At 42.9% G+C, this 27206-nt stretch overlaps 11 protein-coding genes and 1 non-coding gene across 12 annotated transcripts; 7 read left to right on the top strand and 5 right to left on the bottom strand. All coding sequences in view use genetic code 12, as the record gives it.

Annotated features, from left to right (window-relative positions):
- Positions 1 to 73: 73 nt before the first annotated feature.
- On the top strand, positions 74 to 2191 carry PGUG_02192 (uncharacterized protein; the record flags this gene model as incomplete). Its single annotated transcript, XM_001486471.1, has 1 exon — positions 74 to 2191. The coding sequence occupies one exon, from the start codon at positions 74 to 76 to the stop codon at positions 2189 to 2191; it is 2118 nt and encodes a 705-aa protein (XP_001486521.2).
- A 1424-nt stretch (positions 2192 to 3615) lies between these two features.
- Positions 3616 to 5241, bottom strand: PGUG_02191 (uncharacterized protein; the record flags this gene model as incomplete). Its single annotated transcript, XM_001486470.1, has 1 exon — positions 3616 to 5241. The coding sequence occupies one exon, from the start codon at positions 5239 to 5241 to the stop codon at positions 3616 to 3618; it is 1626 nt and encodes a 541-aa protein (XP_001486520.2).
- Positions 5242 to 5856: 615 nt separating this feature from the next.
- On the bottom strand, positions 5857 to 6888 carry PGUG_02190 (aldo/keto reductase; the record flags this gene model as incomplete). Its single annotated transcript, XM_001486469.1, has 1 exon — positions 5857 to 6888. The coding sequence occupies one exon, from the start codon at positions 6886 to 6888 to the stop codon at positions 5857 to 5859; it is 1032 nt and encodes a 343-aa protein (XP_001486519.2).
- A 1437-nt stretch (positions 6889 to 8325) lies between these two features.
- PGUG_06001 lies at positions 8326 to 8407 on the top strand. Its single transcript has one exon. It is a non-coding gene; the product is annotated as a tRNA-Leu (tRNA).
- A 345-nt stretch (positions 8408 to 8752) lies between these two features.
- PGUG_02189 (uncharacterized protein) lies at positions 8753 to 10081 on the top strand (the record flags this gene model as incomplete). The annotated part of the gene is made up of 1 exon (XM_001486468.1): positions 8753 to 10081. The coding sequence occupies one exon, from the start codon at positions 8753 to 8755 to the stop codon at positions 10079 to 10081; it is 1329 nt and encodes a 442-aa protein (XP_001486518.2).
- A 38-nt stretch (positions 10082 to 10119) lies between these two features.
- Positions 10120 to 10986, bottom strand: PGUG_02188 (uncharacterized protein; the record flags this gene model as incomplete). The annotated part of the gene is made up of 1 exon (XM_001486467.1): positions 10120 to 10986. The coding sequence occupies one exon, from the start codon at positions 10984 to 10986 to the stop codon at positions 10120 to 10122; it is 867 nt and encodes a 288-aa protein (XP_001486517.2).
- A 109-nt stretch (positions 10987 to 11095) lies between these two features.
- PGUG_02187 (uncharacterized protein) lies at positions 11096 to 20080 on the top strand (the record flags this gene model as incomplete). The annotated part of the gene is made up of 1 exon (XM_001486466.1): positions 11096 to 20080. The coding sequence occupies one exon, from the start codon at positions 11096 to 11098 to the stop codon at positions 20078 to 20080; it is 8985 nt and encodes a 2994-aa protein (XP_001486516.2).
- A 66-nt stretch (positions 20081 to 20146) lies between these two features.
- On the bottom strand, positions 20147 to 20482 carry PGUG_02186 (mitochondrial 54S ribosomal protein bL34m; the record flags this gene model as incomplete). The annotated part of the gene is made up of 1 exon (XM_001486465.1): positions 20147 to 20482. One exon carries the CDS (start codon positions 20480 to 20482, stop codon positions 20147 to 20149), a length of 336 nt encoding a protein of 111 aa, XP_001486515.2.
- Positions 20483 to 20641: 159 nt separating this feature from the next.
- PGUG_02185 (uncharacterized protein) lies at positions 20642 to 21322 on the top strand (the record flags this gene model as incomplete). The annotated part of the gene is made up of 1 exon (XM_001486464.1): positions 20642 to 21322. One exon carries the CDS (start codon positions 20642 to 20644, stop codon positions 21320 to 21322), a length of 681 nt encoding a protein of 226 aa, XP_001486514.2.
- A 164-nt stretch (positions 21323 to 21486) lies between these two features.
- On the top strand, positions 21487 to 25038 carry SMC4 (condensin subunit; the record flags this gene model as incomplete). Its single annotated transcript, XM_001486463.1, has 1 exon — positions 21487 to 25038. One exon carries the CDS (start codon positions 21487 to 21489, stop codon positions 25036 to 25038), a length of 3552 nt encoding a protein of 1183 aa, XP_001486513.2.
- A 74-nt stretch (positions 25039 to 25112) lies between these two features.
- PGUG_02183 (uncharacterized protein) lies at positions 25113 to 25568 on the top strand (the record flags this gene model as incomplete). The annotated part of the gene is made up of 1 exon (XM_001486462.1): positions 25113 to 25568. One exon carries the CDS (start codon positions 25113 to 25115, stop codon positions 25566 to 25568), a length of 456 nt encoding a protein of 151 aa, XP_001486512.1.
- A 45-nt stretch (positions 25569 to 25613) lies between these two features.
- On the bottom strand, positions 25614 to 26657 carry DUS4 (tRNA dihydrouridine synthase; the record flags this gene model as incomplete). The annotated part of the gene is made up of 1 exon (XM_001486461.1): positions 25614 to 26657. One exon carries the CDS (start codon positions 26655 to 26657, stop codon positions 25614 to 25616), a length of 1044 nt encoding a protein of 347 aa, XP_001486511.2.
- Positions 26658 to 27206: the final 549 nt, after the last annotated feature.

Here is a 27206-nt window from a genome sequence, read left to right as displayed (position 1 = left end):
GGAGGGAAATCAGGCGCTATTTATGGTCGGATATGACCGAATTATTCCTGCATGGTCCAGATGATAGGAGATAATGCGAAAAAATCAGTTAATAGATCGTGAATCGGGGCACGCACGCCATGTTGGCACATTCGTTGTTTGCGCACGTCCTCGCGCACCAATGCACCGGCGGTGTTTAACACCAAAACAAACAACCCGATTAACCGGCCTCCTCGACATGAGTGAGAATGACATAACGGTGGTCACTCAGGCTGTTTCTCTGTCCCCTGCAACACCGCGTCCCCTCTCAGAAGCACAGTCTCTATTGCTGGCCCAAAAAACCCGGTCAAAGACATCCAATGGCTCCTTCAATAACCAAGACAATAAAAACAACATCATGAATGATTACAAAAACCTTGAGAGGCAATGTGCTGACCTTCTTCTTCGCAACCGAAGGCTAGCAAATGACTATGAACACAGCCAGCGCGACGTTGCTGCCAAAAACCACACCATTACTTGCCAAACAGACCTGATTCGTCGTCTAGAATCTGGGGTCCGCGAGCTCCGCAACGAGCTTTCAAGGACCAAGGAGTTCTACGAGAACCAAATCTTCTACTACAAGGACCTAGTGCTGCAGTTGCAGGTGCGGTTGAAGAAAATGTCACTGGAAGTTGCTCGGTTGACGTCCGATGATGCCACCTCTCTTCGAGCTGAATACGACCGGCTCGTTAAGGACTTTAAAGTATTGCAAAGCAATTTCGAACTTGAGCAGAATCTGAAGATGGCACTCATGGACCAGCTTGAGTTCCTCACGCGGGAAAACGAGATGTTGGTCAACCAATCGCAGCTCGATAATAATAAGAACCAAGATGTAGACGACGACGCCAACGACAGCATTGTCCATTACACTCACGTGGAGGATGATCCCGACGTGCTGAATGATACTTGGGACGACCTGGAAGGCGAACAAGTGCTGCATCTCGACCAACTGTCCCCAGTAAAACTCGGAGAATTTCCTGACCTTGATAAAAACCGAGTACCAAGTCTAGAACACAACCCCAATTTCCAATTTCCCCCTTCTCCCGATCCTAATGCCAAAAAGCGTCAGCTGCTTCCAGCACAGTTGCGTTCGGACACAGAGTTTGTTTTGTCACCTCTCAAACTCGCAAATAATAATTCTTCAACATACTTTGACGACGATCTGGTGACCCAACTCAATCAACCCACACACCGCTACTCGGCGTCTAAACCAAACCATTCACGCTATAACTCTCATGATATCCTTGCTATCAAGGTGGAATTCGAGCCAGAAGGAGCCCAGCGCGTATCTTCTGCTCCTGTCAAAGACAATGGCGTGATTGAAAGCATAGAAGAGGAGGAGCTGGCCAATGTGCGCGGCTCTGCTTTTCGTGCATTGACATCATCGTCGAACAGAAACTCTTTGCTTAGTTCCCGTGATAGTGTTAGTGTTATCTTGGATAATGATTTGACAAAGCAAGAGATTACGAAACTCAAGTTTGAGCTTCAGTCATTGAGACTTCACAATGAAAAGTTATTGTCATATATCGGGTTTGAATTACAGAAGCAGAAAAAGAACATTCGCAAGCTTTCAAGCAAGAGTAGTCTACGTGGACTCAACAAGAGGTTCGAGTATTCAGATGCTAAACTCATTGAAAAGTCAAAGGACCTTTTGATTCACAAGAAGCGTGTCCTTCGTTCGGTTTCTGTCAATCCAATTTTGTCCAAATTTCACGAAGATAGCAGCCGGCGGTTTGGCATGCTTCACAAAGGACTTTTAAATGAGTTTCCCTTCATATCGTCCGACGAAGACGACTACGGATTTATGAATCACAATGACTTGTATTCGCAGCGTGTGTTTTCTAGTGCTCTTAATTCGTACTTCAATTTTGATGAGGATTTCCACGTTCCAAAAAAACACAAATCACAATTATTCCACAGAAACAGTTCCTTTGATGATGTATCGGACAGCGAAGATGACACTACGGAGGACGATTGGGAGGATATACCCGAGGAAGAAGCCGAAGATATCGGAATATTTTCTCATATTAAATATCTTCTCATGGGATCTGCGATGAAACGAAAAGATATTGCTGTCGATGATGGCCTCAAGTACAAGTTTCTCTCGATCGCATTTGCCATAATGATCCTCGGCATCCGGTTCTCCCATGATCAACCCCAGCATCTTCAGTAATATAGAATAGCATAGAATGTACAATACTACAGCTACGAGAGTTGCTTATGATGAAATCAGCATCCATCCAGTAGAGGCCTATTAAAAGGGCTGGACACGGACACGAGGTACAGCGCTAGTTATGAAGTTCCAAAACTGCAGACAAGGTTTTTTCCATACTATTCAAGAGGCTCAAGTTGGTGTTGGGGTTCATCTGAAAAGTGGTCCCACTTTGGTGCCGTATTATACATTGTACACAAATGTAGGTTATTATTAATGTTACAGGCCCCAGTTAGTCACATCCCTTCTTCTCGTCTCTACTGTCGTCGTTTCCTATTTTTGCAAACAATGGCTCTACATAATTACTTATATGCTAGGCACGCACATGACATCATTACCGAATCTCGGATAAACAAAACTGAAACCAAAATGGAAGATTTTGAGGACTTTACGGTGACGAAGCCAAAGAAGTGCCTTAATTGTGCAAACTGCAAGTCTCGGACAGCTACCAAAGATAACTCGGGAGCCAAAGTTTCTGTTGAAGTGGATGTTGCAGCAATGGCCGATCTCACTTTGAAAGATAACAAAGGCCGTGGAGTTTAGTTCATTATGATATTGTTAGAGCTATAGATGATACAAATGAATCAAGCAGGGTTGTAGGGAGATCAGTGATATCGCAAGAGATACCAGTAAGCTGGAACTGTCAAAAGCCAGTTCATTCATCACCTTGGTGGTTAGTATGAGAATAAGATTCGAGCTTCCGTCTCGGGCTTCTCTTGCAGTGAGTTACCAGTGAGTTATCCGTGAGTTATCAGTGAGTATCGCTTGTAAGGACTTTCTATCCGTTAATGGAGTTCTTTGATTCTCACATCATATTCAGTGATCACCTTTACTGCCTGTTCGGCATTATAACCTTTCGGGTTTTTTAGTTTCATGGCTGAATTTATGTTAGCTACCAGTTTCAAAGACGCAAGTGCAGTTTGCAGAAACAGGAAAACTAAAGGGCTGCTGAAAATCCAGATGAGTTAGTACCAAATTGCCTTCAAAAAGCATTAAACACACACACTGTTCATGATTGCAAATTGGCTATTTTTGGCTGCTATTTGGCTAAGTTTGCCAGTTTCGGCAGCCATAACAGAAAATTCGTCATTCTTTACTTTAACAAACTCCATCTCCTCCTCAAAATTATGTCACCTACTATGGGCTTCAGTATTGCGAGAATATGCTCCCGAAACAGCCCAGGAAAGCTCCAATAAATTCGTTATTATGGGATGTTCTCTCTGTACACATGTAATCTGCATAGCTGTCTTTCAAGTTTGGCAAGTTTGGCAAAAAGATTCAGACCGTTTATGCACCTGCATGTCGCTTGTGCTTATCGATAATTCTACCTGTTTTGGTGCATGTTGTTACGTAATCGAGAACCGGAATATTTTAACCCTCTTCAATCAAGCAGCACTTCCCTTCCAGCGCTTACGAGCATTGAGCGTCTGTTGACGGGCTGTACCAGCGTTGACTTCTTCTCGAATAAAAAAATCCTCAATCATATCCCTCGTACTGCTACTTGTAGGTGGTGGTCCAACTGGTGGACCATTGGAAGGCACCGGTTGTGATGGAGATTGTTGTTGAGCCACCACGCCTCTTCTTTTGCGTCCACGCTTTGGGGGCGGCGCAATATTGGGCTGAGGATCTTGTCTTATATGGTTGATTTCGCCGTTGGCTTCAGGTTGTCTCATCATTTGTTGTCTCATCATTTGTTGCCTCATCATCTGTTGTTGCATAGTTCTTAGGTTCACGATACGCTCATTGAAGAATGTGTTTTTGAAATCTTGGAAAAGTTTCAGGGTTTGGGGGTATTCAAACTGATGGTGATGGAAGAAACTATCAGCATACTGGTAGATAAATCTTTCCATATCAGAGGCATTGATAATAATAGTTTCGTTTGAATCTGTGGCTATTTGGCCATTGGGTGGACTGCGAGATGCACTGGGTGATTGAGGCAGGACTCTTTCACGATTGCGTTGTCTCAAATAATCTAGAGAAGCGTGTTCTTTGAACCTCACTGGCAGATGTAGCTGCGGCCCGTTTGGGTGTCCTGCGGATAAAGCCGGTGGTTGTGGTGGCATGTTGCCAGAGGGCTGTTCTTGAGGATGCGGTGGTGGAGGTGCAGATATTTGCTGGCGACGTACACCACGAATTCGATGAGCTATTGGTTCATATGGAGCCTGAGAAGCCTGGGTAGCCTGGGGATTCTGAGAAGTTTGGGAAGCTTGTTGAGTCTGTGGTACTTGTTGCGCCTGAGGTGGGTTTTGTGAGGGCTGTCGACCATACTCAAAATTGTTAAAATTCATGGAGTTTTGGTACGGTTGGTTTATGATTTCATAAGGAGGATTATTTTCGTAGTCATCTCTGTTGCTTTGTGTGTCGCCGTTCATAAGCGTTGTGTTTGTGCTCATGGGCTCGTTACTGAGACTCAGTGTGCTCATACTGTCGTTCATAGCATTGCGAGATCCTTCGAGGTAAACGCTCTCTCTGGGCTCAGCATCGGTGGGAGATGCAGTAGCTGTGTCATCTGCTCCTGGTGTAATGAACAGGCGATTTGGTGTATTGGAACCGTCAACAGTTTCAGGGGAAGTTCCATGCTTGCGAGTCAATCCGTGTCTTTTCTTGAAGTGGCAGAGCCAACCATGACTAAATCCCACAAGGCGCTTCGGGTCGTCCACACCGTACTGGTGGGCATATATAGACCAGTATTCTCGTAATATAGTTTCGCTCACAGGCTCTCGACGTTCTAGTCGCTGTTGCACCATCAAGTCCATTGCTCGATTGATTTCCTCATATTTTTGATTGGATTCACGCCGAGAGTTTTTCAACAGCGCTGAACCAATTTCGTTGAAACGCCGTCGAAGATGTTCTTCTTTTTTGAGCCATTCGCTCATTGATGATGTGGAGATGGAAAATTCCGACTCAAAATGTTTTACAATCTCCGCTTGTGACTTATTGGCTTGGTGATACAAGTCCAACACCTTGATTTTCTGGGCCAATGTTGCCCTGGGTCGAGATCCACTTGCCATTGAAACGTCGATGTGTCAGCTTTAATTCAGTGATGTAGTTGGGCAACTCGGACAATAAAGTAGTTTTCTTTTGCTTAAGATTCCCAAATTTGGTGTATATGGTGATACTCGGAGGTATGCCTTCAATAAATGGCTTTTGATGCTGTGTAATTGGAAAGATCAGTATTTGTGGCTGAATATTGAGGCCTACCAAATTTCACTTGTGTCGAGAAATTCACCTCACGCTGCGCCAGTTTTCCAAAAGTGATGTGAGATTCAAACCACCGTGTGTAAACCTCGATCTCCGTAACGAATGACTGCTAGAGACCAAGTTCGATCGAGCAGAGCGTTAAAAAGCGACTGGTCGTTCTTCCCTTTTTTCCTCTGGAGCGATGATTTATGTTGAGAAAAAAAATAGCTTTTGTCCAAAGATAACCAATTTTTACCTCCCTGATTACCTTGGTACTATCAATTCTATACCTTGTCTACTTGGTTCTTGGTGTAGATCAAGTGGGGTGTCTGCACAGACCTGATTTTCACCTTCCTGATTGCGCAGTGCTGGAACACGACCAGGAGAAGAGGTGGCATCCAAACATCAGAAAACCGGTTTACCGTTGGTGGTTTAGTAGTGTATTACTATGAACTTGTAAATACGAGCATTTTGGCCTTGTATGGCTCTTCAAGGTACTCAACGTCCTCCTTAGAGAGATTGGTGTGAGCCATGGCCACCATTGCATCAATGGCTTGTTCCAGTGTAACACCAATGATAGGATGAGTGCCCTTTGCAACAAGCCAAGCACCTGCGATTTCTGCCATGGTACACTTGTACTTTTTACTAAGCTCCTCTACCCTGTCAATAATCGGTTTGTCATGTTCAACGTCCAAACCCATATAATTGAGTCCGTAGACCTCTGGGTTAGCAAGCTTCTCTTGGATCTTAGCAGAGGTCCAAGGAAGTGCAAGTAAACCTCTGGCGTTGGGCGACCATGGAAGAAGACCAATTCCAGCATGGTTACAGTAGGCATTGAGTTCCCTCTCATCTTCACGGTAGATCAAATTGTACATGCTTTGCATGGAAACAAACTTGTGCCAACCATTCAATTCTGCAGTGTGTTGCAAACCAATAAATTGATAAGTTTTCATCGAGGAAGCACCGAGGTACCTGACTTTCCCGCTTTCGACAACATCGTTCAATGCCCTCATAACTTCTTCATCGGGAACATTGGGATCGTAACGGTGAATTTGAAGCAAGTCAATGTGAGTTCCCAAACGACGCACAGAATCGTCAACAGCATCAAGAATGTGTTTTCTTGAGAGACCCAGATTGTTCAAATGAAGTCCTTCTTGACGGTTTTTGTCATAGGTGTCAACTGCAAAATAACACTTGGTGAGAATCACCACAGTATCTCTAGGAATGTCATACTTTTTCAAAAACTTTCCGATAACCTCCTCACTGTGTCCAGAACTGTAAACATCGGCAGTATCAAAGGTACGAAGACCTCTGTCGTAACATTTCTTCAAAAGTGCCATCGAATCTTCGTCTCCATCAACACCATTGGCAAAAATACCATTATTGTTGGTACCAATAAGCATTGTTCCAACCACGGCATGGTTGATTTGAAGGCCGGAGTTGCCAAGTCTTGAGATTGTAGAGTTGTTAATTGACATTGCTGATGATTTTGATACATTTGGGTGTCTTTATATACTCCAGAAATTTGTTTTGGGGTGCTGCAAATCAAGTGCTCCTTGCTGCAGCATTGCATCGCTCTTACCGCATTCGGCACCTCCGATTATGCAAGTCACCATCGGGCATAAACTAGAATAGTTACCGCGATGCAACAGGTGGTACTAGCAAGCTATTGTGCATAATCGCCGTAAGAAGGTGAATAGGATCTCACGTGGAGATTCACTACATGAACATTCTTGATACTTCACTTTTCGTATATACTTTAGTGAGAACCGGCACCCTTGGAAACTCTCTCCAACACCGAGTCGTAAGCTACTTCCGAAAAGTCAGTACCTTGTATATCAGCACTAATACCGTTTAAGGCCTTTCTCAAGGCATCTTTGGAAGAAGCATACACCATTTTAGATCTAACAGGAGACGAGTCTGGAGACCAGGTATAGAACACAATCTTAGATCTCTTACCTTCGCTGCCACTAATCTCGTACTCAAAATCGTAGATGGCGTACTTACATTCGTTTTCAGGCAACTTTTCCAAGAACGCATCGTAATCTTGGTTGGTGGAGGTTTCTTCGACAATGATTTCGGTCTTCTTGTCGTTCAAAGCAAAGATGATGAACTTGAACTTCTTTCCGAGCTTGAGGTCGTTGAAAGCGGTCAACGATTCGTCGGCAACTGTGACACTGCGTTAGTATATTCGAAAAAGAACCGTGAATTTTGCAAAATGAGACAATACTCGAAGTTACTCGAAGACTGACCGAGCAAATATTCGACGAAGGAAAACCCCTAATAACTATCACCTTGTTCCATTGCTCCACCATTGTCTTCCATGATTTACCCAATTGAGTACCATAAAATTACCAAATCAATGGATTTACGTAAAGGACACAAAATCAGGTTTCAAGTTCAATCAAAAACCCTTCACATTATGCAACACAGACTGTGGTCTCAATCCATTAACCATCAATTGATGGTCAAATCCTCTTGACAGGGAATTCAGCTGCTGACGCGTGGAACTTCCATATTGCAAATGTACATACCCTGATCTAGACTTGATGTTAGTTTTAATCAATCTGAATTGGACTTACTATATCGACCAAGAAATCGATAGCAGCCGCTTTTAGCTGCAAATAAGATATTTACTTACCATTTTATTAGACTCTGTTTGATTATCGTTCGTTCGACAGTTCCCCTGATTCCGCGAAGTTACCCGAAGTGCGTGCGCAACTCAAAGCAATACTCCCGACGAACATCATGGCTGTGGTGGTAATCTAGCCAAAAAGTATTTCCTTCGCAAGTTGGCGTAGCCACCATTTACCACATCAATTTGAGAAAGTATACAGCAGATGGATCTTCATAAAAGTGGTGTACCATAACAGACTCAGGGTATATATCGCAAAAACGTACTTCTGCAGATAGACGATACGATGGCCGAGTGGTTAAGGCGAAGGATGCAGGTTCCTTTGGGCTCTGCCCGCGCAGGTTCGAACCCTGCTCGTGTCGCCATTTTTTTTGCTTTCGATCAAAAAACAAGGTCTTAAATATGCTCTTTATCAGTTAAAGTGAGTAGCGTCTTGACCTTATGTACAGCGTCTACGCTTATTTTGTTACTATCAATTTTGTATTTTACTTTTGTGGTCAAATGACATTTGCAAAATTTTGCAACGTTGCAAAATTGAAAATTTTCAAAATATCCATAGCCAACATAGAAGTTACTCGCTATTGAACCTCTACCCAAACTCTGTTCTTTCTCTTTCACTGTTGCTTTCTCCATTTTACCAGCCATAGTTTTCTCTGCGCTGTCTGCAGGACCACATATAAGTTTGAGCACTTGGATTGATCGCCATCATGTCATTGTATGAGGTGCTAGAGGTGGATACCTCTGCCACCGACATAGAGATTAAAAAAGCATACAGAAAGCTAGCATTACGATACCATCCCGATAAGGTGGGATCCGAAGGTCGGGAGGAGGCGGAGATAAAATTTAAAGAGGTTTCACAAGCGTACGAAATTCTTTCGGATGAAGATAAACGGCGTCAATATGACATGTACGGAACTACGGATGGCCCAGAAATGGCTAATGGGTACCATGGCTATTCAGAAAATCCCTTTGATAACATGTTTGGAGGCAGTCAGGAATTTCAAGCTGATGATTTCTACAACTTTTTCAACAATATGAATGGAGGACCTCCAGCAGGAGGTGCCAGACCGGGCAAACCACGTACCAAGGATGCAGAGATTAATGTGGACGTGACACTAGAGGACTTGTTCAATGGCAAAGTAATCAAAATTACTTCCACAAGAGATATAATCTGTTCTCACTGTCATGGAACCGGAGCTAAGAAGCATGCTGTGTCCAGGAAATGTGGGGTATGCGACGGAGAAGGCACAGTTCGTAAGATCAGACGAGTGGGTCCAGGTCTTGTGGCACAAGACTACGTCGATTGTTCGACATGTAGCGGAGCAGGAAAGATATTTCGAACAAAGGATCGATGCAAAAAATGTACAGGCAAAAAAGTGGTGGAAGAAACCAAGATTCTAGAGTTCGAAATTGAAAAAGGATCATTCTCGGGTGAGCTGATTGTATTAAAGAATGAATCAGATCAATATCCAGGTAAAGAAACTGGCGACGTCGTATTAACTTACACATGTGTGGACCATCCAGTTTTCACCAGAAAGAAGAACGACTTGTACACCACGTTCACCATTCCTCTCGTGGAGTCACTCTGTGGGTTTACCCGGGTGGTGGCTCAACATTTGGACGGGAGAAAGATTAAAGTGGCTACTCCAACAGGAAAAGTTATTCGTCCTGGTGACTATATAAAGATCACTAGCGAGGGAATGCCCATCAAAAAGCTGCAACGCCGGTGGTTCGGTCTGTCTCCAACACGAGGAGACCTTTATATCAAAATGGAGATTGAGTTTCCTCAAGATAGCTGGTATTTGGAAAAAAATGATCTTACAAAGATGCGGAATTTACTTCCCACAGAAGTGTCTACCAAACAAAATGGTGATTTAGATACTCTCACAGACGCAAACGTGGAACTTGTGACCGATTTCAGGATTGCCCGTGAACTGTCACTTCCAGATTACCATGATGAAGAAGAGGATCAGGACCACGATAATAGTCATGGAGGGTACCAAAATGGGCCCCAGGCCGAGTGCACGCAACAATAATAATGTACATAGAGCATCAGATAATATATCATAGCGATTTACATATCTAGCAAGTCGTTCAATTCGTCCACCGTCATGCCAATATTTTCCGGTTCATTGGTTTCGTCGAATCCAAAGTTACGAGGATCATCAAGATCAATATCTTCCATGGCCCCAGTTACCTCACTTTGATAGTGGTGTCCGCCGGGTATTTCATATAACTCGTCCAAGTCGGAGGGGGTTTTCATTCTTGGCCGTTGTGGGATCGTCTCCACACTGGTTTCATCATCAATCAAATCCTGGGGAACTACAATTGACCGCGATTCAACGGGGACCTTTTTGATAGGATCGACGTTTGAACGCTGGAGATCGCGGTCGATAACATTGACAGCGTCAAGCTGCTTTGTTCGTGAAGAGAATGTATCGCGGAGCGAGGTTGCAAGTGGTGGTTTAGGGGCGATATTTGGTTTCGGAATGGAATCTGTGTATGAAAAATCGTGGGAATCGGGAGTAAGCATAGCATTTTGGCGCACAGAAGTGCTCAGGGGAGTTGTAACAGCATTTTCTGCGCTTATTTCCGGTGCTACTTGAGTCAGAACATCAACTGGAACGTTATCTTTTGGTATCAACTGGTGCCCTTCAAAGGCGTTCAGACCAGAAACTTCCGGAAAAAAAGCTTTCTGTTCAACATGCAACTGCTCAGGGCGAGATTCGTACTTTTTCAGCCCTTCAGTGACCCCTAAAACCAGGTTAGATTTGGTAAGTTGTGGCTTCGAAGGACGATCAAGGGTATTAAGGCTAGATTGGGACTTTTGTAAAAGTGGTTGACGACGGTCCTTGCTTCCTAGAGGCACGCGGGCGATCTTTCGACCCTTCAGAGGCGCCAGAAACGCATTTTCATCCTGTACTGATTTCCTACTGTACATGGTGATGTTTGTGTTTTGGTCTGAGATTATATTTGCGACCCTTTCGCACTGATCTGCAGGACCACCCAAAAAGATTCAAATCACCACAGCCATAACTCAAAACTACTGAATGGCAAACCAGTTTCAGTATACTTCCACCAATGTGGGTGGAAAGAACTCTTCACCATGGGTGTATTTACTGGACTGGATCTTGTCTCTTATAGTGGCGTTGGCGTTCCTTTTCTTCTTCAGTCGTCTCATTGGATTCATTGTTACGTTTCTATTAAAGTTGTTTCTTTGGAGACGAAGCAAAACGAGAATCACCGTCGAATCACTTAGAATATCACCGTTGGGCGGCCGAATATTTGCGAAAAACTTGGTAATTACTACCCAGGATTATACCATATCGGTGCTTGCCCTCAACTTCTCATGGCGATATTGGATCTTTCGAATCATCAGAATATCAGAATTCTACTACCAAATGAGACAAGAGCTTGAATCTGGAATTCCTAGAGATGAGAATGAAAAACTTCCTTGTCGATTTGTCTTGTACCTCGAGGGCCTTGAGGTGTTCATGTATAACCGATCATTTGCATATGACAATATCGAACAGATGCTTAATGAAAAGGCTAAAAATCCATCTGAAACTACCAAGTTTACCACAGCTAAAACGGGTCCTGCCGAAAGCACCTCCCTCAGCTATCTTCTCCGTCTAATGCCAATAAGAGTTCAGATAAAAAAGGGTACACTTATCCTAGGCAATTCTACCACCCCCAGCATATTTGTGGCATCCTATAAATCAGCATTTGGCATAATAGACCTCCATCAGTCTCCGTGCCCTCTTGACTACTTTCGTCATGTCTACAACTTCAGTTTGGCCCAATTTCAACTATCAATGAAACCAAATATATCCTACGACAAATCAAAGTACACCAAACCAAAGACCTCACAACTCAACCACAAGTCATCAACCATCCGCCTAAACCGCCAGCGACAATATCAATATTGGCACAAGTTTCATCAGGCTTCAAAAAAGGCTGTCCGCTTATTGCGACCTAAAAAACGACAGGCAGAAATCAAGCTCGAGGAAGCAAGTAAGGAGTGGCGAGGGTTGCGTCGCTACATAGACAATGAGCCCCGAAGCCCCAACAACATTCACTTGAACACAGAGGAAGAGTATGCAAAATACAGTTTGATATTGGACTCTGCCCTGACCCGATTCATATATTACTTCGACTCCCTTGGCAATTTTCCTCAAGAAGGAGACCCCTTAACGTACGCCACTCCTGAGTACGGTGTTGACATAGAGCTTGCGGTGGCAACAATTCACTATGGTCCATGGGCCGACAAACAACGTGTGCCTTTGCAACAAATGTTCTTTCCTCCTTTATCTCGTGATTCAAGTCCCACGCCCACGCCTCAGCCGGGTATGAAAAGACAATATGATGGTTTCAAAGTGGTGGTGTCTGTCAAAGACGAATTGATTTTTAGAATTCCAATACGTGAAGCCAGCAAAGACAAGGAAATTGTTCGCAGCCACCTACAGTCTGATAGCGGTGCGATGCCTACAACAAAAATTGCTCGTTCCTTTGGATGGCTTGAACTCAAGATGGCTGCAAAATCATCTGTATGTTCATACACATCTTTCACTAGTAATAGGGAAAACGGCTGGGCCAACAAGCTTTCCCTTTACTTATTACAACCTGAGCTTCGATCTTCTGTCAACCACGATATACTATTCACAGCAGATACTCACGTTTTGGATTGCGATATAGGTTTTCCATTGCGATGGAACGCTCCATGTCTCTGGAAATTTGCAAATCAGAGCACCAAAGCAAGACTTTTTTTGTTGCGTGAGCATATCTTTCTTCTTTCAGACTTGTTCGCCGACTTTGCTTCAGGCCCCCCTCCAGCTTACGAGTACTTGAGACCATTTGAGTATATCCTTGATTGGAACATGGATGATTATAAACTCTACTTGAACGTTAACGACTCAAACATTATTGACAATCCATTGGATTTCGACAGCAATAAGTATTTGTCATTTGAAGGAGATAGACTCGAAGCCCAAGTTGCCATACCCCTAAACGGTAACCTCACCCGGTCTGCCACCATATCTTACAAGATTTACACTCCTGCGTTAAGTGCGGTGCTCTCTACTCCCCTGTGGCATACCGTTGATGCTTTCTCCAGATCAGAAGAAATGGGTCGTAGTAGCGATTTCACGATTGATGGCTCATACACTTTCTTTAACATAATTGACCCAACCACTTCAAACCACATCATCATCAGAATTGTTGGAGACTTTATAACCTTGAAGTTTTACGGTTACTTGGTGCGATACTTATTTACAGCTCGAGAAAATTACTTTGGTGATCATGTCAAGTTCAAAACTTTTGAAGAGTATACTACTATGCCTACAGAATCACCTGAAATCAACACTCCTTACGACTCTTCGAGTACTCTAAAGACTAAAATAGAAGAGGAAGATGCGGGCGAAAGATTCATCAAGATAGAAAATGATCTTGATGTTGAATTTGTGTTTCAGGTGAGACACGGCTTATTACTTTTGCCTTACAATTTCTACAGTACTGCTTCACACGTGGCATTCAATTTCGATTCGTTTGATATCGATCTTCGATTCACGAACTACTACATGGATATCCAGGCAGATTTTAGTCCTACTCAAGGAGTATTTGTATTGGAGGAGGAAGAGAATTCATTGATATTTGATATTCCCGCTTACGTTGAGAAGTATTTCAATGAAGGTCCCCCAGAAGTTTTAGTTGATGGGCTCAACATTCACGCCCATCGAATGTTCGGACCTCCTCCTGACCAGATAACCTATTACTGCAAGTGGGATTTTGCTGCTGGTTCTATCGAAATTGACAGTCAGGCAAAATTCCTCACAGGACTTCTTACAAGCATCAAAAGCTTCGTATTTACTTTCAAGGACCTTGAAAATTGTCTCGTGCCTACGCTCCCAATAGTGCACGATGCCGCAAACTTCTCCTTCAGGTGCCCTAGCTTCATTATCAATGTTAGACCTGCAGTTGAACCAACAAACTGTCCGATACTTGTGGCGAATTTAGGATCGCTAGTCGTTTCTTTGAATGATCTCCCCAACGGCAGGTACAACACTCGTATTTCGATTTACCTACCCGAGATTACCGCGAGTGTATTAGGCGAAAGTGAAAGTGGAGGCGAGCGAAAAGTGCTAGGATACTTCAACACCTCGTTGACTCTTAGTAACTTTATTCTCAAAGCAAATTCTTTGGAGGTGCAAAAGCTTCAAAGACAGCATGTGAAGTTTAACGATGGACCGTTCCATAGATGTCCATTTATACTTCCTCCAGATGATCGTGATTTCACGTACAAGCGTGCTCTCGGATCTTTGAGCACCAATTTGACATTGCCCGATGTCAGTATTCCTTTGAACGGAGAGACCTTCGACTCAATAGGCGGATGGGATGACTACCTTGATAGCACTTGGAGCACACCAAGTCTTTCATCGAGCTCATCAGGCTCTTTGAGGTCATCATTTTCATTCGACGACGTTGATTCGTCGTTCGACAGCTTTCTCTACGAGTATAATGATTCCGACTTCAAACCGGAATACGAGAAATCACCAGACTCGAAGCACGGAAATGCCATTTTGCAATTTGGGGTCATACACTCATTCATCACTTCAGGAGCGGTAATGGCCATAGTGAGATTACAAAGGAACTTCAAAGATCTAAGGATGGAGACTTTAATGGACAATATTGAATTCGACATTGTCAGCAATATTCGAAAGCTGATACTATCACTTGCTGCAGACGATTGCACCAGGATAGTAGTGCCAGAAGTTATATTCAAAGTCGGTGAGTTTGAAACCTATAATCCAAGAACTATATTCGATCTGCCACTGCCGGTCCCAGTTCTATCTTTGTCATTGCATGAGCCATCTTTGGCGCTTTCGAAAGCATTCAAATATTTTGGAGGTGATGAGGCCCTTCCTTCTACATCAGCTACTTTCGCTGGCCATGTGAAAGAAATTCTTGTTTCAATATCAGACCCATCTTCTTTCGCAGCCTCAGTCTCCTTCAGGGTCACCAATACTGAATTTTGGAGAGATATAGACACAGCTAATAACGAGACTTCATCGGTGACAATTGATGATTTTGATATATCACTTGAGGAAGCTCAAGTGGAATTCTTGAGATGCTATATCGCACATTTGAAGGAGAAAATGGCTCCCATCTTGAAGGAAAACTCGAAACAGTCGAATATGGAATCCAAGGCAGAAGCGGAGCTCGTTTATAAGCTTACAATGGCCAGTGATCAATACAGAATCGATCACGATTCTGCTGTATTGACGAAGCCCACACATGTCTTGAGATCTGTCCACGATCATGTTAGAACCTACGATAGCTGGAAAGTTATCACGAGATTGCGCCATGTGTTGAGTAATATACCCTCGCAATGGGAGAACGACACGAACGAAAAGTTGCAAAATCTTCAATGGGAAGCTCCTGACACCGCATACGAAGATGTCTTAGGTATATTCTCGCGGTGGAGAAGTTGGGAAGTGGATACGAGTAATGGATTTCTATTCAAAAAGGTTTTCAACCGTGAAATGAATGCTCCAAATGACAACCGAAGACTCAATAAATTTGCTGTTGGCAGTCTCGTGTTGTCAATCTCAAAGATGAACGAGGAAACCAATCGGATTATCTTGAACTCATCCAGTGCCTCACTTGACATGGCCAAATTGGTCAGTGGTGTTATAAAGGACGAAGCAATTTCCTCAACTGATGAAGTTGTTGAGATTTTGTGTCAGATTGGGCACTATGAGTCCTTTATATCCTCTCTATCTATCGACTTGTTGGCAACTTTTAAAGCACAATCGGAACTGAACCCCAAAGAACCAATCGCACCCAAAGCAGATTCAGCTGTGACCCAATTACAGAAAAGAGTTTCGGGAGTAATCAAAATATCCTCTTATGATCAGACTTTAAAAATTTTGAACTCAACTGTTAGGATGTCAGGATCAAACGCAGTTCATGGTCTCCGACTTGGTGTCGCAGGCGACACCAACCAGATAACTTTGTCTAGTCAGCTTGGAACTCTGGCCATCAAATTCAGTGTTGGCGCTGAAAACTTGGCTTCTTTGAGTGGAGAGAACATTAGAGTATCTGCCGCTACTGTGGGTACCTTGAGAGAGGGTCCGAAAGTCTTAGAAATTGATGCCGATGTTATCTCGATGCATCTATTTGGTCACAATTTGGAAGCTTCTAAAAGTTTGGAAGCGATGATCAAAGAGGATGTGGACTACATCAAGGGATTACAACGTACATTTGTACCTAAACCATCCACACTGAGCAACCCACCTCAAGCAGTGGATAAGCTAGGCGGCTCACGAAAAGCACCAGACATATTTGCGAAGTTTGGTATTGCGAACTTCTTGTTTAAAGCGAACTTCTTGGATCCTATAACGCTAGTGAGTTCTTCGAGAGATATCGATTTCTCGGTTGATTCCTCAAATGGAGCGCAAATTCTCGAGTTTCTGCTCGGGTCAACAGAATTGAGTACTTTCATTGCGAAGAGCGTCATCTGTGGATTTGAAAATTCTGACACGAAATTGAGCGTCTTAGTCAAGAACAATTCTGCGAATACGTTGCTTGACTTTGATTACAGCATAGGTTTTACGAAGATCAGTTTTCCAAAGGTACTCCAAGGAATGCTGGAGCTCGAAACGAGTTTGCCAAAGTTGGAGACCAGAATTGATTCTCTCCGTCAATGCTTCGAAGTTCTTGGGAACAAGAGCCCAAAGAAAACAGACGATACTCCACCTTTAAGATCAAGTCCCAAGCGTGAAAAACCTGTTGTTTTCAAGTCAAGCTTTTCGATTGACTATCTCAGCTTATCGGTTGGTATTGACAACAGTAGGGTAAATTTCGAGTTTGACAATATGGCTTGTTCAATATCAACTCTACAGGTGACCCAAAAGGAGCAATCGTCGAAGATTTATAGCATAGTTCCCGTGTTTGGTGATGTATACATACCTTCAACAAGGGTGTCGATTGTTGATAAGCAAATACCTTTATCACTCTCGACAGTGGTGGATTTCAATACCAGCATCAAAGTTTCAAATGATTTCGCCGCGAAAGGGCAAACATTGCAAGTGGAATCACAATACTTCAGGATTGTATTGAGTCCTCAAGCTGTATTGAGAGCTGCAATGATAGCCCACAAGCTATCGAAGACCACTGCTAGTACTTTAAAAGTGCTTGGTGAATCTAGGTTGTCCAATTATTTCCACCGTGAAGTTCCAAGCCACAATTCGGTGAAGAAGCCCGTCAAGAGCGATCAGGGGTCTAAAAATGGTATATTTTCTCGCTTTGTTTCAGTCCATGTACTTTCTTACAATTGGTGTTTAGGTTGGATCTTTAGACTGCAACATAAAGACTACCCAGGAATAATAATGGGAGCCGAGCGGTTCTTTGCTGTTACTGAAAAAGACCTTGGTAAGTTCACCTTGATCGATGCATATCTTTCAGTTGCCAACGGATCCGCTTCGTCTAATTTCTTCAGTACGCTGTCGGAAAGAGTAAGTCTAAACAGAGCCTTTTTACCCAACATCCAACTCTGCTACTTTATTGAGGAGGTTAATAGCGGAGAGAAGAACCTCACTATAATTCTCACGGGTGACGAGTTGGATATTTGCTTCCTCTCGAATTCAGTGCTATTGGTCGAAAGAGTAATTCAGTCAGGAAACGAAGTGAAGCGCTTGTTGGATAAGTTAAGGAGCGAGCATGTTACAAGCACAGAAGAAAAGCAACCAGAACAACGTCCATTCAAACCATGGTTTACTTCAGTCGAATTCCAGGCAACATTTGCCGGTTCTAACATGGTGTTGTGGAGCAACGACCAAGTCAGTGTGAGTGATGCACCAGCATTATCATTGCATTCACCAGCCGTCAAGTTTGTCACCAAGTATACTCACAACAAGCATGGTCCAAAGAGGCATGTCATCAAATCAGAAGTAATGGCCAGTGCTTCTGACAACACAGTATACGCCTCATGTGTTCCAGTCATGGCTGAATTCGCCAATGGTTTCAAGCAAATGATGCGTACGTCCAGCAAAGATGTAAGCATGAATGAACAAGCTGCCAGAGAGCGCAGAAAGCTGCTGATTACAAGTTCAAAGAGCAGTATGACCAACATACTTCAAGATTTTGATGTTCATGTGGGAATTCGCTTTGAAAAGCAGCGATTAGCCTTGTCTTGTGAGCCCACCGCAAGAGTCGAAGCAGTAGTTGGAATCGACGGTATCTACATTCAGATCAATACTGTCGAGAAAGAACATACCTCAATTACTGCTGCGATTCGCTTGAACCCACTTTACGCCTCACTTCAACACATATACTCCCGTGAAATAAGTGCCTCGCTTAAGGTTTCGCAAGTTATATTTTTAAGCTCAGTGGAGATGGGTAAAACGACCAGCGTGATCTCATCGTGCTCTATATCTGATGTGGTTGGCTCAGTGGATGCAAAGCAGTTTCAGGACGTCGACTTGTTCAAAGATATTTGGTTTCCCAAGTCTTTGTACAAAGCTAAAAACGTCTCAGAGCCTACCCCACAAAGAAGCAAATTATCTGTTACGCAGTCAGATCATCTATCAAGTTCCAGAAACATATCTTCAAGGTTCAAGGAGGTTTCCACCACTTATGCAATTCCATGGATATTTACTCTTGTGGTTTCCAATATGTCGTTCCAAATGGACGTCGGGCAGCTGCTTGGTAATTTCAATTTGAGTCTCAATAACTTTTGGCTAGTATCGAAAAAATCGACCGATTGGGCTCAAGATTTGAAGATTGGTACCGACATTGTGCTGCTTACATCGGAGGGTAGACTCGGGGGAAACATACAACTTAGGGACGCATTTCTTCATACCGCCATCAGATGGAAGTATGGAGCCGAAGTGCTTGATATCCCACTCATCCTAGTATCTGGTGGTATCGATTCCCTTCAGGTGAAAGCGTCTTTCGATTACCATGTTTTCGCGATCATAGACTTGCGAGGAAGCTCACTTGACGTCTATAACCAGAAGAACGAGCACACGATCTCAAAGGACCATCTATTCGTTACCGCGAATATCGAATCAGCAGAGCTATATATGACGTCTTTGGCGGCATCGAATATTATTGATATCAACAATGCTGTCTCGCGGATGATTCAAGAGAATAGGCGGTCTTATAGTGAGACTCTTTGGGATTCGTACGGTCAGGAACAAAAGAAAAATGGAGGGTTAGCCATTGCAGCTAGCAGAATCATGTTAGAGACTGTGAAAAAGCTCGAGTTTCGAATCGAAGTTCTCTTGGGTAATCTTCGCATCTACGTTTACCCATCATCTCTCGAGGATTCCAAGGTATTGGTGATGAAGATTGATCAATCCAGAGCTCACTTTCAACAGACAGAAATCACTGCCGGTGTTTCTAACCAGCTTGATGTGAAATTTAGCGGCATAAATGTGTCATTATCGGTGACCGCACCAATTAAACCGGAAACTGTACTCAATGGAACCGTTACTGAATTTGTGGAGCTTGCTCATAAAGCCAAAGGGGGCAATATTTTTGTATTTCCTTCTCTCAGGATTTGCATGAGAACTTATCAAAAATATGAATCACAAGAAATTGAATACTTGTTCCAATCAGCATTTGGAGGAACTGTTGAAGTGAAATGGAACTTGGGTTCCGTAAACTTCATTCGAGAGATGTATGCCATTCACAAGCGAGCGTGGCTCACAAGAATAAAATACAGAAAAGAAGGTGAGATTGACGAAAACACCTTGCGTACACCTTTAACTGAGAAGCAAGATATGGAACAAGACATCAATGATACGCTTGCCAAAGTGACGGAAGAATCAAGTTACAAATATACCCCACTTGCTCCACCTATCATCGAAGCGCCCAGACTTAAGGAGTTGGGTAATGCCACACCTCCTTTGGAATGGTTTGGATTGCATAGAAATCGATTCCCTGATGCTACTCACCAACTTGCAATCGTCACACTACAAAAATTCATTCACCAGATTGAAACGCAGTACTCAAAAATATTGGGCAAAGCCTAACATACGAATTAACGAATATTTATTTTGCTAACCTTTTCTCGTCATCTCTATTGCTATTTACATGCTTTAGTGGGTCAAGTACCACCTACCTTTTGCTTTTCTTCTTGCTAATATCTTTCTTCCATTCCGGGTTCTCAATCTCGCCAAGAAACCAAAAGTTCGCTTACGCTTTAACGTTGATGGCTGGTATGTATTACCCCTGGATTTGAATCGTCTTTGTACTATTTCAAGCAAGGACAGTATAGGGGAGACAGTTGTTGGAATGCGATTCACATTTTTGATCATTTCTGGTCTTGCCAATGGAGTTGAACGAACCAAGGACGTAAAGTTCCGGCTCTGGGCCTGTATCAACCTCTGGGAAACTGGCCAAATGCCCCTGGTCGAAGCTGCCAAACCGAACATAATGTACTACTGAATGCGAGAGTTGAAAAATTCCGTACTATCAACAGTACCCAGTTTACGCCAAGTTTTTCGCGATTGCGTAATCACAGTACTGCATCTAGAGTGCAATTTGAGCCGCGATGAGCTGAGTCCATACGACGTAACGAACTACATACGACGATGTCAGGTGCCTTCAGGTCCAGGAGGGTCAATAACTCTTCGGTAAACTACCCCACAGCTATCAAGTTTCTTAGCAGTACCTCCGTAACGCTAGAGGAGACAGAAAGAGAAGTAACTCATTTTATAGATCAAACTGAGAAGTGGAAAAATGCCCTCCCTGGAGCTCAATTAAACGGAGAAGATCTTGGAGTAGGCTTTTCTCCGCTGGGAGACAACAGTACCGTATTGAGTCAGCTAGGAAGAATTCAAAGAGATCTCAGAGGACTTCCTCCAGTGGTTTCAGTGGAACCTCAATCATCCAACAAAAGAATCAAGTTTGGCGATGATGACGTAGAGAACGGGGCTCACCAGAATAAAAAGATCAAATTTGATGACGATGGCGAGTCAACAACAGTAAATGAAGGGACAAAGACTACTGAAGACATAGACGGTATAGAAGAACCTAAGCAAGAAGAGACACAGGATACACTAATGGAAGAAGATGAAGACGATCAAGAAAATCAAGACGACGTTGACGACGACAAGAAACACAAAAAGAGCGTTGAAAAGGATAAAAAGGATAAACTGAAGAAGGAGAAGAAAGAAAAGAAGGACAAAGAGGAAAAGAAAGATAAGGAAGAAAAGAAGGAAAAGAAAGAGAAAAAAGACAAAAAGCACAAGAAGGATAAGAAGAAGGATTAGAAATGAAAGCCCCTTTGCATACTTTCCAACCCTGGCATAGAATACGTTACGACTACCTCTGTTCCTCTCTGTATGTACTGCATAAAACACATTTAGTTTCTCACGTGTACTTGTTTATAGTTTGGTGATTCCTTCTACCGTGTTATTTACTGTAACATAACAACATGCCTCGCCAGAAACGGGCACTCAAGCGATCTCGCCCGACTGAAGAGGAACCACAAGAATCAACTTTTATCAACAATAGTGATTATATTACCCCTGATAGGACTTCAGAAGATGATGAACAAAACACCAACCATCAAGCCTCATTGAATCTAGACTCAGCTCTCAAGGACGAGATTATAGAAGACGAAGCTATGGAAGACGTAAACTCAGAATCAACACCACAAGACCATTTGATCGAGAATAGCAAGTCTATGATGAATAATAACGAATCGAACGCGTCACCTGAACTCAGCAATATCCCACATCCAGCAAGTGGCAACCTACTTTCCCCTTCACCAGGAGCATCAGTATCCGAAACTTCCATGAATGCCGCTTCTACATCTGAGCCGGCTCCACAAAAGTCTCGACTAGTGATTTCTCAATTAGTGCTCACCAACTTCAAATCTTATGCGGGCCAACAAGTCATTGGTCCTTTCAATGCATCTTTTTCTGCGGTAGTGGGGCCCAATGGAAGTGGAAAATCTAATGTCATCGATTCTATGTTATTTGTATTTGGATTTCGTGCTCTGAAAATGCGTCAGGGCAAGTTGTCCGAACTTATTCACAATTCCGCTGGAGGTGAGAAACTCGATTTTTGCCAGGTCGATATACACTTCAACCACGTCATAGACAGCAATGATGATCCAGTTGTTTCCACCGTGGTGCCCAATTCGCTGCTTGTCATCAGTCGAAAAGCATACAAGAATAATTCTTCCCAGTACTATATCAATGGAAAAGGCAGTAACTACACTGAGGTCACTAGCTTTTTGAAGGACCAAGGAATCGATTTAGACCATAAAAGGTTCTTAATTCTTCAAGGTGAAGTCGAACAGATTGCTCAAATGAAAGCGAAAGCTGAGAAGGAGAACGATGATGGTCTTTTAGAATATTTGGAGGATATCATTGGAACTTCCAAGTACAAATCTTTAATCGAGGAGAACACGACAAAAGCTGACGAACTTAACGACGTTTGTATCGAAAAAGAGAATCGATTTGAGCTTGTTGAAAAGGACAAGGAACTGATGGAGGAAAAGAAGAACGAAGCATTGAGCTTTCTTGCAAAAGAGAAGTTATTAATCAGCAAAAAATCCATTCAATATCAGACAAACATCCAAGAGCATCAGAAGAAATTGAATGATGTTGAGGCAAAAAGGGAAGAGTTGGAGGAACAACTAAAGGCAGAGAAGGAAGGTAACAAAGAGCTCACCGACAAAATCGAAGAATGCTCAAAGTTACAGAAGGAAATTTCAAGAGTTATTGACGAACTTTCTAATCAGTTGAATTCTTTACTGAAGCGAAGTAAGGCTGTCAATAAAGTCTACGTATCGGGGGATGAGAAGATCAAGAACATGACAAATAAGATCAAGAAAGCTGCAAAAAATCAGCAAAGCCTGAAGCTCGTTTTGAGCACTTCCACTTCAAAGCTAGAAGAGAGCAACAAAAACATGGAAGATTTGAAGGATGAGCTTTCCCAACTTACAAAAAATTTGGAATCTGAAAAGCATGTATTAGACGAAATCAGACGCAGGCTCACGGATAAAACGTCCGTTTTTGCTAAACAAATCGAAGCCATACAAACCAAGCTCGAACCATGGAATGATCAGCTCAAAGAAAAGGAAAGTGAAATACAACTCGTGACATCTTCAATTGATATGCTTCAAAAGGAGAAGGAGAATGCCCTAAACCAGATCGAGGAATATAAACAAAAGTTGATCAACATCAAGACTGAGGGCAAAGAAAAAGAGCAGGAATTGATCAATGCCCGTCAAAAATTAGATCAAATCTCGGAGCAAATTCAGCTTGGCCAAAGCGCGTGCGAAGTGGAACAGAAGTCACTCGAGTCAAAGCAATCACAATTACTTGCTGTTCGTCAGCAGACACAGGAAGCAATCACCTCACTCTCATCACACAAAAACAAGAGCAAAGTATTGACCAGCTTGGTACGCTTGGCCAAATCGGGCAGAATAGACGGCTTTTATGGAAGATTAGGAGATTTGGGTACCATCAATGATAGGTATGATGTCGCAATTTCGACAGTCTGTCCAGGGTTGGACTCGATGGTTGTTGAAACAGTTGAAACTGCGCAGGCGTGTATCGATTATTTGAGGAAGAACAAATTAGGATATGCTACATTCATTTGCTTGAATAAGCTCCGCAACTTCAATCTCGATCCTATATCCGTGCCTCCCAATCTGAAGCGATTATTCGACATGATAACTCCCCAGGATCAAAAATTTGCACCTGCCTTTTACAGTAAACTTTACAATACTTTAGTGACATCCACGTTACTGGAGGCTAAGCAAGTTGCTTATGGGGCGAAAAGATGGAAAGTTGTTACCTTGGATGGTAAAGTTGTCGATACCTCGGGTACTATGTCTGGTGGTGGGACAGTATCTGCAAAAGGTGCCATGAAACTTGAATCAGCTAAAAAGTCTACACAGGCAGATGTCACAGAGGAGGAGGTTGAAGAATTGCGCAATAAACTTCAGGTTCTTGAAGGCGAATTTGACAAGGCACGTTCAGAACTTAAGGAAAAGCAAATCAATTTGAGAAAGCTACAAGACTTGAAGCCAGAAACGGAGTTTTCTATATCGAGGCTAGAACTTGATATTCAATCCTTAGTTGCAGAGAAAAAGGATATCCTGAGGATATGCAAAAATCTTATTAGTGAGCACGAGAAAAGCGAACAGAGCAGTGATGCTGAGAGGGAGCTAAATTCCAAGTTAGCTAAGAGAAAACTGCTCGAAGAAGAGAGAGATCAATTGAAGTCACAGATGGCCAGCATGGAAGCTGAGGTAACAATGCTCGAAGAAAAGATCATGGAGGCCGGTGGAGTTGAGTTGAGATTACAAAGCTCCAAGGTTGACTCAACCAGACAAAAGATTGAGATTATCAATGACAAAATTTCTAATGATCGTATGTTAATCAAAAAGCTCGAGAATGAAATCAAGAAGCATACTAGGATATTAGAAAGCTCGGAGATAGAGCTCAAAACATCAGAAGACGAGCTCACAGCATTTCGTGGTCAACTTGAACTGGTCACCGAGGAGCTCAACGATATCTCAAAACAGGTAGAACTGCTAAACGAACAGAAAGAGGCCAAAGAAGATGAGCGTGAGAAAGTCAAGATTCAAATGGAAGAGTGGATGCTGCAAATAAATGAGTTCAGGTCGAAGGAAATTGACATCGAAAATAAGTTGGAAAAAGTGAATGGATTTATAAAGCGGACGAAACATGGAATTAAGACGAATGAAGAGGAACTCAAGTCATTGATTGTTCGTGATGTTTCAGAGTATATTGGATGGCTAGAAGAGTCTGAGCGCAAGCAATATGACGGAGCTGCCATTGATTACTTACCCGAGGACGAGCTTGCTCTGCTCGACATGGATTCCATTAACCAAGAGATAAGTGAGCTCGAAGATTACATGAAAAAATGTGAAAGTGGACATCGAAATTTTAAAGGAATACGGTGCCAAGAAGGGCTGAATATGAAGAGCGCCGGGACGACTTAAATGTGGCTGTCCAGGAAAGAAATGATCTTAGCGAGTTCTGCGAGAATCTTAAAAAGCGTCGACTCGATGAGTTCATGGAAGGTTTCAATACCATATCCACTTCATTGAAAGAAATGTATCAAATGATTACGATGGGTGGAAATGCAGAACTAGAACTTGTGGATAGTTTGGATCCATTCTCCGAAGGTATCTTGTTTAGTGTCATGCCTCCGAAGAAGTCGTGGAGAAACATCTCAAATTTGTCTGGTGGAGAAAAGACCTTGAGTTCTCTTGCATTGGTGTTTGCCTTACATAAATACAAGCCCACACCATTGTATGTGATGGATGAGATCGATGCTGCGTTGGATTTTAGGAATGTTTCGATTGTGGCCAACTACATCAAAGAACGTACGAAAAATGCCCAATTTGTGGTTATTTCTTTGAGAAATAACATGTTTGAGTTGGCACAGCAATTGGTGGGAATCTACAAGGTGAACAACATGACAAAGAGTGTTTCATTGAAGAACAAGAGCTTCTTAGAAAATGTATAATATGTATATTAGGTTTGGGTAATGGAAATTGCACCGAAAAGCTCTTCAAATATGGGCTGCTTGTTCTCTATTCATGCGCCACGTTGGGTCTTCATGTGTAGCAAAATTGGCGTCACCTTTCCGTCTCAAGATAAAGTTGGCATCGAACCAGTCGATCATGTCTACCAACAGTGTGGTCTCGTTCATTTCCTTCAAGACTTTTTTGGGAATCTTCTTTTCTAACATTTGCGAGAGATGGTGTTGAATAATGCGAAATGGAAGGCCATAGCTGGTAGCTAAATCCCAGAACCTCTCGACAGCAGACCATGGCGCAGATTTGTAACCTGCGAATAATGCTGGGTTGGCAAGAATTCCTCTCACTGCCATTACCCCATCAACACCAGTGTATTCTGCAATATCATATGCATCCTGGAGCGAAAAGCAGTCGCCATTAGCTACCACTGGTACCAGTACCGCCTCTTTCACTGCCTTGATAGCATCAAGATTAACTGGAACCGAAGACCTCGTATTTTTAGTTCTTCCATGAACTGTTATGAAATCCACACCACTTTCCTCGACCATTTTAACAAACTTCAAAGTCTCTTTTATATCTGGATGAATTCGAATTTTAGTTTCTATGCATATTTTATCCCCATACTTTTGTTTCACCGCTTTTACCATCGATGATACGAGTTCGGGTTCAGACATCAAAGCAGCACCAATACCTTCACGAACTTGCTCCTTGATAGGACACCCACAATTAAGACCGATACCGTCAACATAAGGATGAATCATTTCAACAAACTTCAAGAGATCTTCTACATTGTTGCAACCCACTTGAACAATCACCAGACGGTCGGCAGGATTGGTAGTGAAATCGGAAGCTCGAGCAACGTCATTTCTAACAAATTCACGAGCAAGTATCATCGGTGTATAGACAATGTCAGTGTTGTAGTGGCGGACCAACTCTCGGAAGGGAAGTTTTGAATACCGAACCATAGGACCTGCTATGAAAGCTGGACGTCCTAGTTTTGATTTTGCATTTTTTATGATTCGCAACGGGTTGTGCTCCGCGAGTCTCGGCGTGAGAGAAGTGTACTGAGTTTCCATTCGACGAAAGCAAAAAAAGGCTATTCAAGAGTGATCTGCGTTGAGCTGTGGTAAAGAACGATTAAATTCGCTATCGCGACTCCATCTCATCGCTGTGATTTGTCCTGCATCTCGCGTAGACGCACCTAAACGGGTATTAGGGCCCTGCTACGTCCAACAATGTGGCTTTAGTAATATACATTTAGCAAATGCTATATATGATACAAGTAGGGTTAGCTTACTCTTCTTCTGAGCTCTCAGAACTCATTTCGTCGTCAGATGACTCCTGGGCATCATTCATACCTGCGAATCCATTATTGGATCCCCGGTCTGCATCTTCGAAGAGCGCCAATTGACTTCTCAAGTGCTCGAGTTCACTCATGCTTCCACCGGGCGAATGCTTCTTCTTTTTTCTGGAGTTAGCAGCAGACACAGCCTTCTTACCGAAGAGGAAGTTGTATAACTTCAAGACGGTTCTATCTTCGAGCTGGTCCATGTCGAGTTCAACTTCTTCCTCATTGCTCAAGTCAACGTCATCCTTGATAATCTTGATGAGCGCTTGAAGCTTCT

The sequence above is a fragment of the Meyerozyma guilliermondii genome, genomic scaffold (assembly GCF_000149425.1).
Source record: "Meyerozyma guilliermondii ATCC 6260 scaffold_2 genomic scaffold, whole genome shotgun sequence".
Taxonomy (NCBI): Eukaryota; Fungi; Ascomycota; class Pichiomycetes; order Serinales; family Debaryomycetaceae; genus Meyerozyma; species Meyerozyma guilliermondii.
Note: the sequence above shows the minus strand (reverse complement) of the source record. Positions and strands in the feature narration are given on the sequence as shown.